This window comes from Gossypium arboreum, chromosome 5 (genome assembly GCF_025698485.1).
Source record: "Gossypium arboreum isolate Shixiya-1 chromosome 5, ASM2569848v2, whole genome shotgun sequence".
In the NCBI taxonomy this organism is placed as follows: Eukaryota; Viridiplantae; Streptophyta; class Magnoliopsida; order Malvales; family Malvaceae; genus Gossypium; species Gossypium arboreum.
In genome coordinates this window covers 15948353-15961645 of record NC_069074.1, presented here as the reverse complement: position 1 = coordinate 15961645, position 13293 = coordinate 15948353, and the positions used below count along the sequence as shown (strand labels likewise).

Here is a 13293-nt window from a genome sequence, read left to right as displayed (position 1 = left end):
CCTCTGTTTGTTGGGCTTGGAAAACATCAAATTCTTTATGAGAACACGGGACCTCACTGTAACCATGTCTTTTGGTAACGGTGGATATTGAAATAATATCCAAAACATGGACACCTGGTACCCAAAGGAAAAAAAAAAAAAACATGGACATCCATTTCTTTAAATGTAATTTTCAACCTTAAAAGCACGCTGTTTTTTTTTCTTGTCCTAAAAGTTAAACGCGTGGCAGATTGCGGACCTGACAAATAAAATACGAAAGGTTCATATAAAAAGATCGGTCGGCTTAGGATGGGAAGCAACATTATAGTTAATGTAGGTGAGCAAGAGTTTGGGAATTCTCTCTCATGGATATTGGTGTGAATGCAACGTGTTATGAGTTGATATGCATTATGATTCGGGGTGAGTGACGTGTAAAGATGGGTTCCGATCCATGGAATATAAGCATCGGAGCCGGGTAATTGACTCAACCAAAACACATAAAACCAAAAGGCAGAGAGAGATAGAGAAAGACACAGAGAAAGAAGAGTGATGAAGGTGGAGATGAACTTGGACAACGATTCCAACAATCTGGTTCAAGCTCCGACAAACGGGAACTCTGAAAAGCTTTCGCCCTCCACTTTATCTTCTCTTTTGGGTTCTAAAGATCGTGATTATCTTCTCTGCTCCACTGCAGCTGCTGCTGAAACTGATCAGGTTATTAACGCAGCTTTCTTATTTTCTTTCCATGGATGGAATAATATTTGGTAGCAATATACCTTGGGGCGGGGGGTGTTATTCATGGGTTGTTTTCTTCATTGCTGAAGCATCTTTTCTTTATCGTCTTCTCTCGGTATCTAATAGTGGGTCAGAGATGAAAAGCATGCACTCAACTTTTGGCCTAACTCATTCATGCCTTCATCGCAATCCTATTCTGCCAAACCTTTCTGCTTAGAACGACTTCTGTTTTCTAGCTTTTTTTTTTTTCCCTTCTCTACCCAAGACTCCATATGAAAACTACACGGTACAGACACCAACCGCATACGAAACTTCTAGAACTTATATTACTATTTCGTAATATTTTACCCTAAAAAATTAAACTTTATTAATTTTTTAAAAAATACCAAAAGATGATGTAGCAGATGACTATTGTCTATCTTTGAAGAGATTTGTTTGGTAGCGAGTGCTGGAAATACCAGACACATGGCTAGTTGGCTTTAAGTTGGTTGGTTTGCTTTGGGACGAAAATATAGAATTACTGCAATAGTCGGCAGTCTTCAAACTTGAGCTATTAGTCATATTAAACAATTTTTGTTGGAGAGAGACAGAGAAAGAGAGGAAAGTTGATTAGGGTTTTCAAAATGGAAAGAAGTCGCCGGCTCATTCTCTTTCTTCGGTGTACTCCATTGTATGTTTCTTTAATGTTGACATGTCCGTTTGTCCATTTTGACTTTAATTTAGTATAATATGGTGGGTTAATTTGAATGTCTAACAATGGAGTAACTGAATTTATATTTTGGAAAAATAGTTAATTTCATGTATTAGGGCGTCTGCTAAACTAGATTTTAATCGAGAGATTTGGAATGAACAGCAAATTTCCTCAATTGTTATGGTACTATCAATCTTTTGATTACTAAAAAAGAAGAAACATGTAATTACCTGGGATTGAGAAGTGAATGAGTGTATTAGATGCATAATGTAAATGCGTGATTCTGTTGTCGGCAATCCAACATTGCCCAGAAAAATCGGTGGTGAAGAAGTACTCTTTCTCGGTGATGTTTGTCGTGGTTATGTTGCCCTTGTGGAGAAGGATTCGTAGTGGGGCGGGCGGGCTGGTGGGCTAATTCAGACCCCACCCCATCCATCACCTTTTTACTGGACTAGGTGGGGGTGCACTGTGATACTCTTTAGTCACGAGAAACAAATGCCAAATATGCCTGTCCTCGTCAATGGGTCAATTCCTTTTCTGCATTGCGGTTTTGCTGTGAACAACTAAGCTGAGAAGACATGTGGCGCTGCTTTTCACCTCCCTTTAGCCTCACATTCACGCTATATCCGTAACACACGTGGCGTATGCATTATCCTTACAGTACAGCAAACTTTGGGGCATGTACTTCATGCCAACTTTCTTGGTTTTAGTCATAGATGCATTTCCATACATGAAATATAACGTTCTGACCGTACAACAGACGTTGGTTCTAAAAAAATGTTTGTGGGAAAATGGAGTTGACTTTTCGTTAGCCTTAAATGGCTCCAATTGACCTTTCACGATTACTTGAATTTATTTTTTTATATAGCAGGTGAAAATTTCGGATCTGGAGGGCAAGGTGATCGGAATTTACTTCTCAGCTAACTGGTATCCACCATGTAGAAATTTCAACCGAGTATTGATTGGTGTGTATGAGCAGCTGAAGAGCAATGGATCTAACTTTGAGATTGTATTTGTGTCATCTGATGAAGACTTGGATGCCTTCAACAACTACCGTGAAAACATGCCATGGCTTTCGATTCCCTTTTCTGATTTGGAGACAAAGAAGGCATTGAATCGAAAATATGACGTGGAAAGCATTCCTTGCTTAGTTATTTTGCAGCCTGACAACACCAAGGATGATGATACTTACTATGATGGCGTAGAACTCATTTACCGGTATGGGGTTGATGCCTTCCCATTTACCAAAGAAAAGTTGGATGAATTGCGAAGGGAAGAGAAGAGGAAGCATGACAGCCAGACCGTTACCAATTTATTAACAAACCCTGAAAGGGACTATCTCTGGGATCAAACCATAACTAGAAAGGTCAGTCACTCAGTGCTTAGTGCTTACACTTGCCTATTTGTAATGGTTTAATTTATTCGAGGTGGAGGAGAAGACATTTTAAAATATTTTCTGGGCTGATTCAATCGTTAATTTCCTTTGCAGGTGCCGGTTGATTCCTTGAAAGGTAAGACAGTTGGACTGTACCTCTCAGCGCAATGGTGCATGCCTTGTGTTGAGTTCACTCCGAAACTGATATCCATCTATCAGAAGATCAAGCAAGCTTTGCAAGAAAAAGGTGGTGGTGAGGATTTTGAGATTGTTTTCGTGTCAAATGATCGTGATCAAAGTTCGTTCGAATCCTACTTTGGTACCATGCCATGGCTGGCGTTGCCTTTCCGAGACCCCACGGCCCGAACCCTTGCCAAGTACTTTGATGTGCAATGGATTCCTTGTTTGATAATTATAGGCCCCGACGGCAAAACGGTAACCAAGCAAGGCAGAAACCTTATAAATCTGTACCAGGAAAATGCGTACCCTTTCACAGATGCCAAAGTGGAGTCGCTAGAGAAAGAAATGGAAGAGGCAGCCAAGAGCTTACCAAGAAGTGAATACCATGCAGGACATCGGCATCTGCTAACGTTGGTATCAGAAGGCAGTGGAGGGGGGCCCTTTATATGCTGCGATTGTGAAGAGCAGGGATCTGGTTGGGCTTACCAATGTCTGGAGTGTGGGTACGAGGTGCACCCAAGGTGCATCAGAGCTGTCACCCCTCAAAGCTCAATTGAAGACAGGTGACTGTCACCTCACCTCACCTCAACTGGCTTTTATGCTAATTGAATTCTGATCAATCCATCATGCCATCACCTCTTAATATCTATAATTCTCTCTCTATATCACTTGATATGTGGGTTTTCTACTGAGAATACTATGTTATTGTAGCTAAAGCCGTGAACATCATTTGACTGTAACAAATAAAATGTGTGTTCCAACTGTTTTTTTTTTTTTTTTAAATCTTTCATAATTTTTCATGTTGGGGTTAATATTATTTTTTCGAAGTTATTTTCTTTTTTCAAATTTGTACAATATATTTGATCCTTGTTGTGCTCGAACTAAATATTAAGCATTAAACGAAACGAACTCTGGTGCAGAATTCAGCTTGATTTTTCGCGTCAACTACGTGACGTCAGCCATGAGCGTTTCAGTGCTGACATGGCCACTTCGCCCATTCCGGCCAGAAACCAAGCAAATGAAGCTTCTTCGAAGTTTCCATATAAGAAAAAGAAGGAAAGAATAGTTAGGCAGGTGTTTTGCTTTTGAAATCTATCAAAGTAATCGATTGTTAATTTGAGTGGAAGGGTATACAATTCGAGAGTTTAGAAAAAAAAATAAGGTTACATGTAAAGTTCTATGCTATGAAGCTATTAAATAATGTTTGGGGATTGAAAAGTGTGACTGTTTATATAGAATAATTGAAATTAATTTCATAAAGTCGTACAAACGAAATATATAGAAGTTATAATTAGTCTGAGCATATTTCAACCAAATGATAGAAGGAAAAAGAAGAAAAAACAAAACACACACTATCTCCATTAAGGAGAACAAAATCCTAGAGCTGGGACAACATTGCATCTTAGGTAAACAAGATGACCCCACTCACATTTAACTCTAACAATGTATCGCCTTAACCCACGAATTAAAAAAAAGAACACCAAATAGTAGTATACAAAGATAAAAGAAATCACATCAAATTCTAATCGCGGTTAGAAATATGGATCGTTTGTAAATTTAGATTCAATCAGATCAGTTGCCAAAAAAACGGCGGTAGCTTGCTTGAATTTGACATGGAGGAGGAAAACTCTGGAGATGGTAATGGGTAAGTTAATCATTTACCGTCATGTTTACATTTGCTTGAAAAGTCTGATAATCTCCTTGGTGTATGTCTACACTATAGTCTATGATGGTATTAATGAAGTTTGAACTGACAATACGCTTGATGATCTTGGTTCATTTTGTGGACCTCGGTGATTTTTTTTTTTTTTGCGATGAAATGAACCAATACACATTGTCTGGAAGCCAAATGTTTTTTTGTTTCCCTTCTCTTATTCCACTTTGCCACCTGTTTTGTGGATTCACTTCAAGGATCAGGAAGAAGACAATTTTGCCAGTGTTTGTTGCTATGTGGGTAAACAATGGAGACCACTCAATTTTTAAGGGAGAATTCGAGGAAGATTGATCTATGGAGAGAGTGATCCTTTTTCTTGAACCTGGTAAATTTCATCAATTAATCTCTTTCCGGCCATTTTTCTTTTCCTGCAAAGTAATTCTTGTCATTGTCAGTTTATATTTCATCGTCGATGACATGTGCTATGAGTATTCATTTGAAGAAATTAGTCCCATTACTCTGCTTCTTTTTCCCTCCACAAGTGCTATATTTGATGCGTTTACAGGCCGATGACCCCGCAATTGAATGAATTATCACACCTCGAATTACACTGACAACTGCTGAGTATTTGGCTTATGAATGTGGGAAACATGTTCTGGTTATATTGACAGATATGAGTTCTTAGGCAGATGCTGTTCGTGAGGTACAAATGCTTTATTCATTGGGAGGGTATATGGAACACAAATTTGCCAAATTATTTTCATACTGTCAAATGCTAGGGACTTAGAATGCCTAAAATCTGATAAAAATGATGAATTGATGCTCTGTTGGATTACCACGTTTGGTAATGCAATGCTGGACTTATGTCATTCATCTTGTTTTACATGTGCCTATCGGTATCTGCTGCTCTGAAGAAGTCCCTGGAAAGCGTGTGTATCCTGGTTATATGTATACTGATTTGGCCACAATTTATGAATGTGCGGGGGCGAATAGGAGGAAAAGGTTCCATCACCCCAATTCCTATTTTGACCATGCCTAATGATAGTAAGAGGCAACTTGAACACAATTTAGCATTTTCAAGTTTTAACACTGGTTATCTGGCAATAATATTTGGTTAATTATTATTTATGTTTAAAAGTGGCCAACCATGCTGCTGTTATGTTTTTGTTAAAGTGCATGCTGCAGCTTGTGTGCAAGCTGCGTTAACAAGTTGTCTGTTTTAGTTGCAATGTAATTTAGTTTGGTTGAAAACGAACAAGCTTGATGATAGCTTGATGTGTTTAGGTAGTGAATGATGTGTTTAGTTGGCTTGTTTTAGTGTACAAGCAATGTTTCACAACTTCTAGGCTGATTAGTGGTGTTAGTTGTGTTTGGTAAGATGATTGTCTATAAAAATCATGTATTGCTATGATAACGGTAATGAAAATCTGTTTTTTCATTCCTTGCTGGACGTTGGTGAGCTAGTAAATTGTTTCATGCTTCTTGCTGTTTTTGTTCACTGTTCTTCCTTTGCTCAAAAACCCAACAATCTGTAAACCAGATATATAACACATCCTGCACCAGATCTTACTGGTTATGTATCGACAGGTGACTGAAACAATATTCATCGTTGTTCTAATAATGGGCGTGGTTTTAGAATCTTTCGTAGCATATGCACAGCATTATATTCTTTGTTGTTATACTGTTCTATTTCACTGACTTTGCTTCCTGCTCCATCTACTGTCAACAGTACTTTTTATCAAATTCAGAAAGCATAATGCAATAGTTTTTAAATATTGTCAATAATGTTGAATTGATATGAACTCAAGTATCTTAATAGAGCTCTAAGTTTCAAAAGGAACTGCCAGTGCATAAGTTTGAACAGTATGTGTAACTATTGATCTTATCTTTATATATTTATTTTCTGAACAGATATACCCACCAATTACTGTACTCCCTTCACTTTCTCGATTACTGGTAGAGATCATGCTGATGTGTTTATTTGAACTCTACATAGGTTTCTTTCTGGATACAGTTCCATTCAACTCTCAATCAAGTTCATGCTTTGTGATTCTTTTAGTTATCTGTATTTTTTTTTTCTTGAGAACCCAAGTAGCTTTCCCAAGAACATATTTTTGGGTCGTTATTATTGTAATTCAAACCGGCTGCTAAAAGTAAAGTGGTCGGGATTATAGCCCGTCTTTTCCTCGTGAGCTCGCTGGTCAGCACTTTCCAGCATGGTTTGAAATCTCTTATTTTTGTCAACATTGGCAGAGACTCATTTATTTACGTGGAAATTTCATTGGAATTAGTTGTGAATGAAATTGCTGATGGATGCGATTCAGAACCAAGACCAAGCTGTCTTGTAGTTAATACTACACGGTTCGTTTATTATGTAAACAATGCAAAAAAAAGGTAAGATTCTAAAATAAACGTAGGAACATGTGCATACAACAAAAAGTTCAAAAGGAAAAAGAAACTATACTAATGAGGAGGTACTGTTATCCAAAATTCTAAATTCCTAGTATAATTATGGTGTCATTCTTGAGTCTCGTTTGATTAGAACGAAGGAAACTAATGCCATTTTGAGCTTCGAAATTTCCTCCTGCATAAAGGGCAAGATTTATGTTGCATTAACCACTGTTTATTACAGGAGGTATGAAACATATGGTGACAGTGTGGCAAGCTATGGGCTATTTCTCCAGGTGTAAAGTCCTGGAAACAATGAATGATGAATGAAGTTTAGTTCCTACACTCAAAAGAAATTTGCAGGAACAAATTGGATAATCACATAGTAGTAAACAACAAAAGAGAAGAGAATAAAACCACAAGGCAAATCGAACAAGAGATTCTGTTCCTGAATGAATCCCACACGTTTTGTTCCGTGATTCTCGTCTTCGGAATTTTCGCCATTGAATCCTTTGACAATTCATTCCTGATGACTTCGTTGAATGTGGAGTAAAATACACTTACCTAACAAAAAACCAAATACATATTCAAGCAGTAAAGTTAAAATGACCGGTCATTGTTGTTGGACCAATTTCCCACTTTAAACAGCGTTCACAAGAGAAAAAAAGAAAAAAATGGAACCTCTGTATGAAATGATTTTGAGACACGGATTTCGGAACTGCAAATTCTGAGTGAAATTTTGAAGAGATTGATGGAGAAAAAGCTGCCCTTTATGGCTCCAACCATGGCTCCATGAAGACAACCCATCTTTGTTTTCGTCCCAACAAAAGCTCCAGTCAGGGCTCCTAATGTTGCTCCTACTAAACATAGAAAACGCCAAATTCTCATCAGTAATGGAATTCAAGCGAAGATCACTTCACAGTAAAAAGAGGGGTTCTTTGTTTAATTTTGTAAAACAAATTAAGAACTAACCCACTGCAAATAAAAAGATGAAGATTGCATAGGACAGTTTAGTAACAAGTGCTGAAGCTGCTGAGCAGCACAGTTCCCTTGTCTCTTCAACGGGTAAATTACGTGACATGATAAAAGGAGGAGAAAAGCAGATGCAAAGATCCATTGGAAGAATAATATAAGGGTCTTAAGAAGGAAATTTGAGAATGGAAATGGTGCCTAGACAACAGAACATGCAAGGAAGGCACCCCATTTGGAAAGTGGCCGAATTTCACTCTCTGATTTTGTTGTTTGCATTGGCAGGAAAAGATATTGGTTTTAACTCAATATATTGTGAAGACAAGACCGAAGACTTTGTAGTTATTGGTCAAAGTCGTCGTCTATAATCTCAAAGCTCAAATTAAACAAAAACAAAATGATGATTGCAGCTTCGAGGCTTTCTCCTTTTATTCATTTATTTTTTAAGTCCAAAACTTAAAAATACAATTTAAGCTGATTGAAATATATCCGAATTTGTGTTGGCAATAAATTCGTGTAAGCTATAAACAAGTAAAATAATGAAAAATTGAAATAATCAAACATGCAAATCTTTGATAGAAAAACTCTTCAAATAAGATAAAAAATACCAATAAAAAAAATTCCATTAATAAGAGACAGTAGAATACAGAGAAAAACTCTTCAAATTGAAATGTAAAATTCTCTTTTAACTGTGTTATTTTTTGTATCTAGGTCTAACTCACACACAATTCCCGTAATTCTAATGTGACTTATATAGACTATATGTTACTCGATACCCACTTACCTTGAATACACTTTATATACTAATTAATGTAATATATTTTTAAATGTTTAGGGTCTTAATTAAAAAATAATCTCAAAATTGTTGTTCAAGAAATTAATTACATATTTTTATACCTCGTCACGTTGTCGGGATGAAGATTTTCTTCTTATCGTGACGACAACTTCTCGTTACGACGTCAAGGAGAAGAAATCTTAACTTATTATCATAAATATTTAAAATAAAAATTATTCTAAACTAGAAAAATAATAGTAAACGGTGCATCAGTCATTTTTGAAGTTTACCTAACCACTTGTTTAATACGTAAGAAAATATGTATTTGGTTTATGAACATATTGATTCCCAAGAAATTGGAGATTGGCAGTCGATCACTAATTTATTGAAAGGAATGGTGAGTCATATTGAGGGTTTAAGAAATCAACAAATCATAAATAATTTCCACTATCAATTTAACTAGCTCTAGTTAAGCCGGTAGCTAACAGGGTGAGGTTTTTTATAATTTATAAATTTTTTAATTAGTGATAATAAAATTATATTTTAATCTTTTAAAATAATAAAAATTAATTTAATTTTTAAAATTATTAAAATAATAAAATTAAATTTTAATTTTCCTACACAGTTCAATGATTATTTTACCAATAAAGGCTCATTTCTAATTTTATTTATGAAAATGAGTCAACTTTTACATTATTTACCAGAAATGGCCGAAATATGCAAAACGCGTTCATGTAGGAGCGTTTTTAGGTGAAATTTTAGCAAATTGCGTCCCTAGGGGAGCGATTTTGCCATGTCGATACAAAACACACTAACTTGGAAGCGTTTTTTGACATGGCAAAATCGCTCCTGTGGATGCGATTTGCTAAATGTTTTTCCCAACGACCATTTAAATTTTTTATCGTTGGGGGGTCCAACAGTAAAAAAAAAACTATAAAAATCCTCATATTTTTTTCACACAATATTTCTTCCAAATTTGGAAAAAAAGCTCTCAAATTTCTCCCTAAATTTCTCAAAACTCTCTTTAATTAATTATTTCCTTTAATTTTTTCTAAATTAGTATTTTTTATAATTTCAAAAATATTTGATTGTGTTAGCAATGACCGGGGAATTAATTCGTCTCAATCATAAATATATATCCATCGAACAAATGAATGGTAAGGGTTAATTTTAATTTTTGAATATTATTTAATACTTTTTTATTTATGTAATTTTAATTAATTTTTATTTGATAATTTTTTATAACAGTCTGTAGATCGGCTATTACAATGTTATATTAGCAATATGTCTGGTCCTCTATCACCGTTGATAGAAAATTACTTGATGGAAGCGAGTTTTTGGCACGTGACCACTATAGGCCAGGGGTGCAAGTTGGACCCAAAATTAATCAATGCATTAATAGAGAGGTGGAGACATGAGACATACACATTCTATCTTCCATGCAGAGAGTGTATCATCACTTTGAATGACGTGCAATTACAATTGGGATTGCCGGTGGATAGGTCTGCACTCACCGAGTTCGTTCAATCTGTTGATTGGGGAGCTGTATGCTACGATCTTTTGGGTGTGACTCTAGATAATATTTACAGAGTTTAGATCGAGATGGGCTGGTTATGAGACACATTCCCGAAGCGAGGGAATAATGAATGAAGTAGAAAGAATACGATATGCTCGGGCATATATCCTTGAGATGATTGGAGGTTATCTGATGTCGAACTTATCACGAAACCTTATACATCTAAGGTGACTGCTGAAACCCGTTTATTTTAGAGCAGCTGGCAAATTTAATTGAGGGCCTGCTGTGTTGGCAATATTGTATCGAGAGATGTGCGAAGCGACGTCACCAAATAAAGCCAAAATCGGATGTTGCCCATCACTACTACAATCATGGGCTCGGTTTCGCTTTCTATTTTTATGTCATCGAGTGAACCATCCATATACATCCCCACTCATAACAAGGTAAAATCTATATTAGATTTTACAATTATTACATTGAAATTGTATGCTAAAAAAATATTTAATTAGGTGGAACTATTCAGCGGATTATGTTGGAACCGCTTTTGAAGATATATGGCTTCTATTAGACCAACGGTCGAAAGCGCAAGTAAGTATTAAATAATATATATACATAAAATAGTCATTTCATATTTAGTATTTAGTATTATATATATAACTAATATTTTTATCACGTTAATATAGTTTTAATGGACACTATACGAGGATCTGACAATTCAGGCAGTAATTACGAATGAATTCTTTAAAAATCCGAACATTTGGCATGTAAAGGTCTCATTGGTCAACTATGCTACTATCCAGATGCACTACACGGATAGAGTATTTCGGTAATTTAGATTCTGAAAACCGATTCTCGTGGCACCTAAGGTGTTTAATGATGAGTACAAAATCGACTTACGGTAATCGAATATGAATTGACCAGTATTCTTCTCGGAATATATCAAAATTTGGAAAAATAGGTATGATAATATACCTACTCGCGAACTGATCATCGTTCTAGAGTTAGCGTGCGCGCCGGATTACATGTCATGATTTAAAATCCATGACAAGCCATATTTGCTGTCGGAATAGCAGAGGCATAGGCAAATTCGTGTCGAAAGGGAACGACAGTGCCCTTTAAATTCAATGAGAATGGATAACGGCACAGGCCCATCAACAGTGCCTACATAATCACCGGACCCAACGTCTCAACTGACGACACCTACACCATAGCCTCTTCAAATTATGCCAAGTGCGTATCCTAGCCCTTTTATGTATCCCAACCCTTAAATGTTTCATTTTCCTAGTCCTATGCCAGGTTAGAATGCATAGCCCAGTGTATCTCCTTTCCCCATAACTCCGACTCAACCGATAATATATAAATCGCAGGAAGGATCGCATGAGACACCGTCGGGAAACTCATCTCATTATCAATCCCCATCGCCTTATTAGATTCAAACACCTCCCCCGTGAGTGATGCAAACACCTCCGCATTCTTTATTTCATCAAGTTAGGTCATTCTCCCAACATCCATAACCACAACTCCCGCCGAAAGCTGAACCAATGAAAAATCTAGCGTGTACCAGTCGACTACCCCAATGTGGCACTGATTCTGATCGGCACATACATTGATTTTTTTAATATATTTGTTCAAACTATTTTTATATTGTTTCATTTAATAAAATATTTTTTTAATATTTTAATAGTAAATTATTTTTATATTTTTAATAAAATAGAAGTTTTTTGAATAAGGCAATAGAAATGATGCAACATAGTTTCATTACAACAATTATTAACTATTTCGATTTGAACATGATCGAATTGTATGACCTGGGTTCCTACACCATCCGCACAACTTCTGTTGGTTCGTTCTTTCCCAGATATCCATATTATTACGTATTCTACTCGAGTAAGGTCAACCTTTTGGTTTGCGACACAATTCTCTATCCGATAACAATTTAAACGAAGCAAGCGATACAGACGACCACTTACGTTCATCTGGGACAAGTGGGAATACATGTCTCCATACATTGTACATGTATTCTATTTTGTACAATTTGTCAACATATCTTATGGGATCCAAACGAAGATTCTGGCAAGCTGCAATTGCATGAGCGCATGGATAACGAAGTACGTCAAACGTACCATAGTCTCAAGTTATATTTCTCAGGTGTACATGATATTGCCCGCTAGTAATACCTTAGTTCGATCTGTTAAACTCTGTTACATGAAACCATAGGTTTTCGTAATCGTGACACATTATGTACATGGTGTTGGCCCATGCTTTTGCCTTGTTAATTTCTTGCAATACTTTCCGACACCATACATTCCCTCTCTACATTTGGTCTTCATAACTCACTGCTCTCTTTGGAAATAGTACCACTAAACAAAAATATGTCTCTCGCACAATTGAGGTTATCGATAAAAGACGTGTTCTTTTTAAAACAGAATTTATGCATTTAGCTAGATTTGAGGTCATATGACCATATCGTAGGCCATCGTCTTATGCTTGTGTCCACTGTTTGAAAGGTATGTTATAGATGTAGTCTACACCTTGTTCGTTATTTGAACACAAAATCACCAACATCTTATGAAAACGGTCTTTATTGATCTCGTACCCTGCCAATATAAGTTGATAGCGAAAATCACATACCACTCTACCATTCAGAATAAATTGAATATTACAAACGAAATTATATTAATAGAGATTAAATACCCATGTTGGTCACTTGCGATCGTACAGTGGTAGACTGATATTGTCCGTAGTAGTTGGACGCAATGTACCTTAGATAATACCGATGGTGTGTGCGATCCCACAGGCTTTCCTATCGCTCAATTGCAGCTAGTATAACGCAAATATCAAGTAGGGGGCAGACATGCCATCTTAACCTAGAAAGAAAGAAATCTCAATCTTCACTTGACTCTCCCAGTGTTATTGTAAACGCAATCGGAATAATTCTTTCACTGCTATCCTGCACCACAATTAGCAATAGCATATGGGTATATCTACCATACATAAATGTATAGTTAATTTGTACCAACGACTTGCAATA

The 13293-nt window shown here is 36.3% G+C and overlaps 2 protein-coding genes across 4 annotated transcripts; one reads left to right on the top strand and one right to left on the bottom strand.

Moving 5' to 3' along the window:
• The first annotated feature begins 271 nt into the window (after nt 1-271).
• LOC108465478 (probable nucleoredoxin 2) lies at nt 272-4220 on the top strand. Of its 2 annotated transcripts, none has more exons than XM_017765802.2 (4): nt 272-693; nt 2274-2771; nt 2895-3523; nt 3881-4220. In XM_017765802.2, exons 1-4 carry the CDS (start codon nt 529-531, stop codon nt 4047-4049), a joined length of 1461 nt encoding a protein of 486 aa, XP_017621291.1. In that variant the 5' UTR covers nt 272-528; the 3' UTR covers nt 4050-4220. The 2 variants fall into 2 exon arrangements, with proteins under 2 accessions (XP_017621291.1, XP_017621292.1); XM_017765803.2 differs by having other exon boundaries at nt 274-693; nt 2277-2771.
• A 2736-nt stretch (nt 4221-6956) lies between these two features.
• LOC108465473 (NEP1-interacting protein 1-like) lies at nt 6957-8272 on the bottom strand. Of its 2 annotated transcripts, none has more exons than XM_017765794.2 (4): nt 7975-8272; nt 7684-7862; nt 7420-7566; nt 6957-7308 (listed from the first exon to the last, which is right to left on the bottom strand). In XM_017765794.2, exons 1-4 carry the CDS (start codon nt 8117-8119, stop codon nt 7168-7170), a joined length of 612 nt encoding a protein of 203 aa, XP_017621283.1. In that variant the 5' UTR covers nt 8120-8272; the 3' UTR covers nt 6957-7167. The 2 variants fall into 2 exon arrangements, with proteins under 2 accessions (XP_017621283.1, XP_052883945.1); XM_053027985.1 differs by having other exon boundaries at nt 7684-7859.
• Between the last annotated feature and the right edge of the window lie 5021 nt (nt 8273-13293).

Coding starts and splice junctions, on each gene's coding strand:
- LOC108465473 (XM_017765794.2), bottom strand. CDS start 8,119: ATGGATCTTTGCATCTGCTTTTCTCCTCCTTTTATCATGTCACGTAAT. Junction 7,567..7,683: donor CAAAATCATTTCATACAGAG/GTTCCATTTTTT, acceptor GTTTTTTGTTAG/GTAAGTGTATTTTACTCCAC. Junction 7,309..7,419: donor CTTGTTCGATTTGCCTTGTG/GTTTTATTCTCT, acceptor CATTGTTTCCAG/GACTTTACACCTGGAGAAAT.
- LOC108465478 (XM_017765802.2), top strand. CDS start 529: ATGAAGGTGGAGATGAACTTGGACAACGATTCCAACAATCTGGTTCAA. Junction 694..2,273: donor CTGCTGCTGAAACTGATCAG/GTTATTAACGCA, acceptor TTTTTTATATAG/CAGGTGAAAATTTCGGATCT. Junction 2,772..2,894: donor ATCAAACCATAACTAGAAAG/GTCAGTCACTCA, acceptor TTTCCTTTGCAG/GTGCCGGTTGATTCCTTGAA.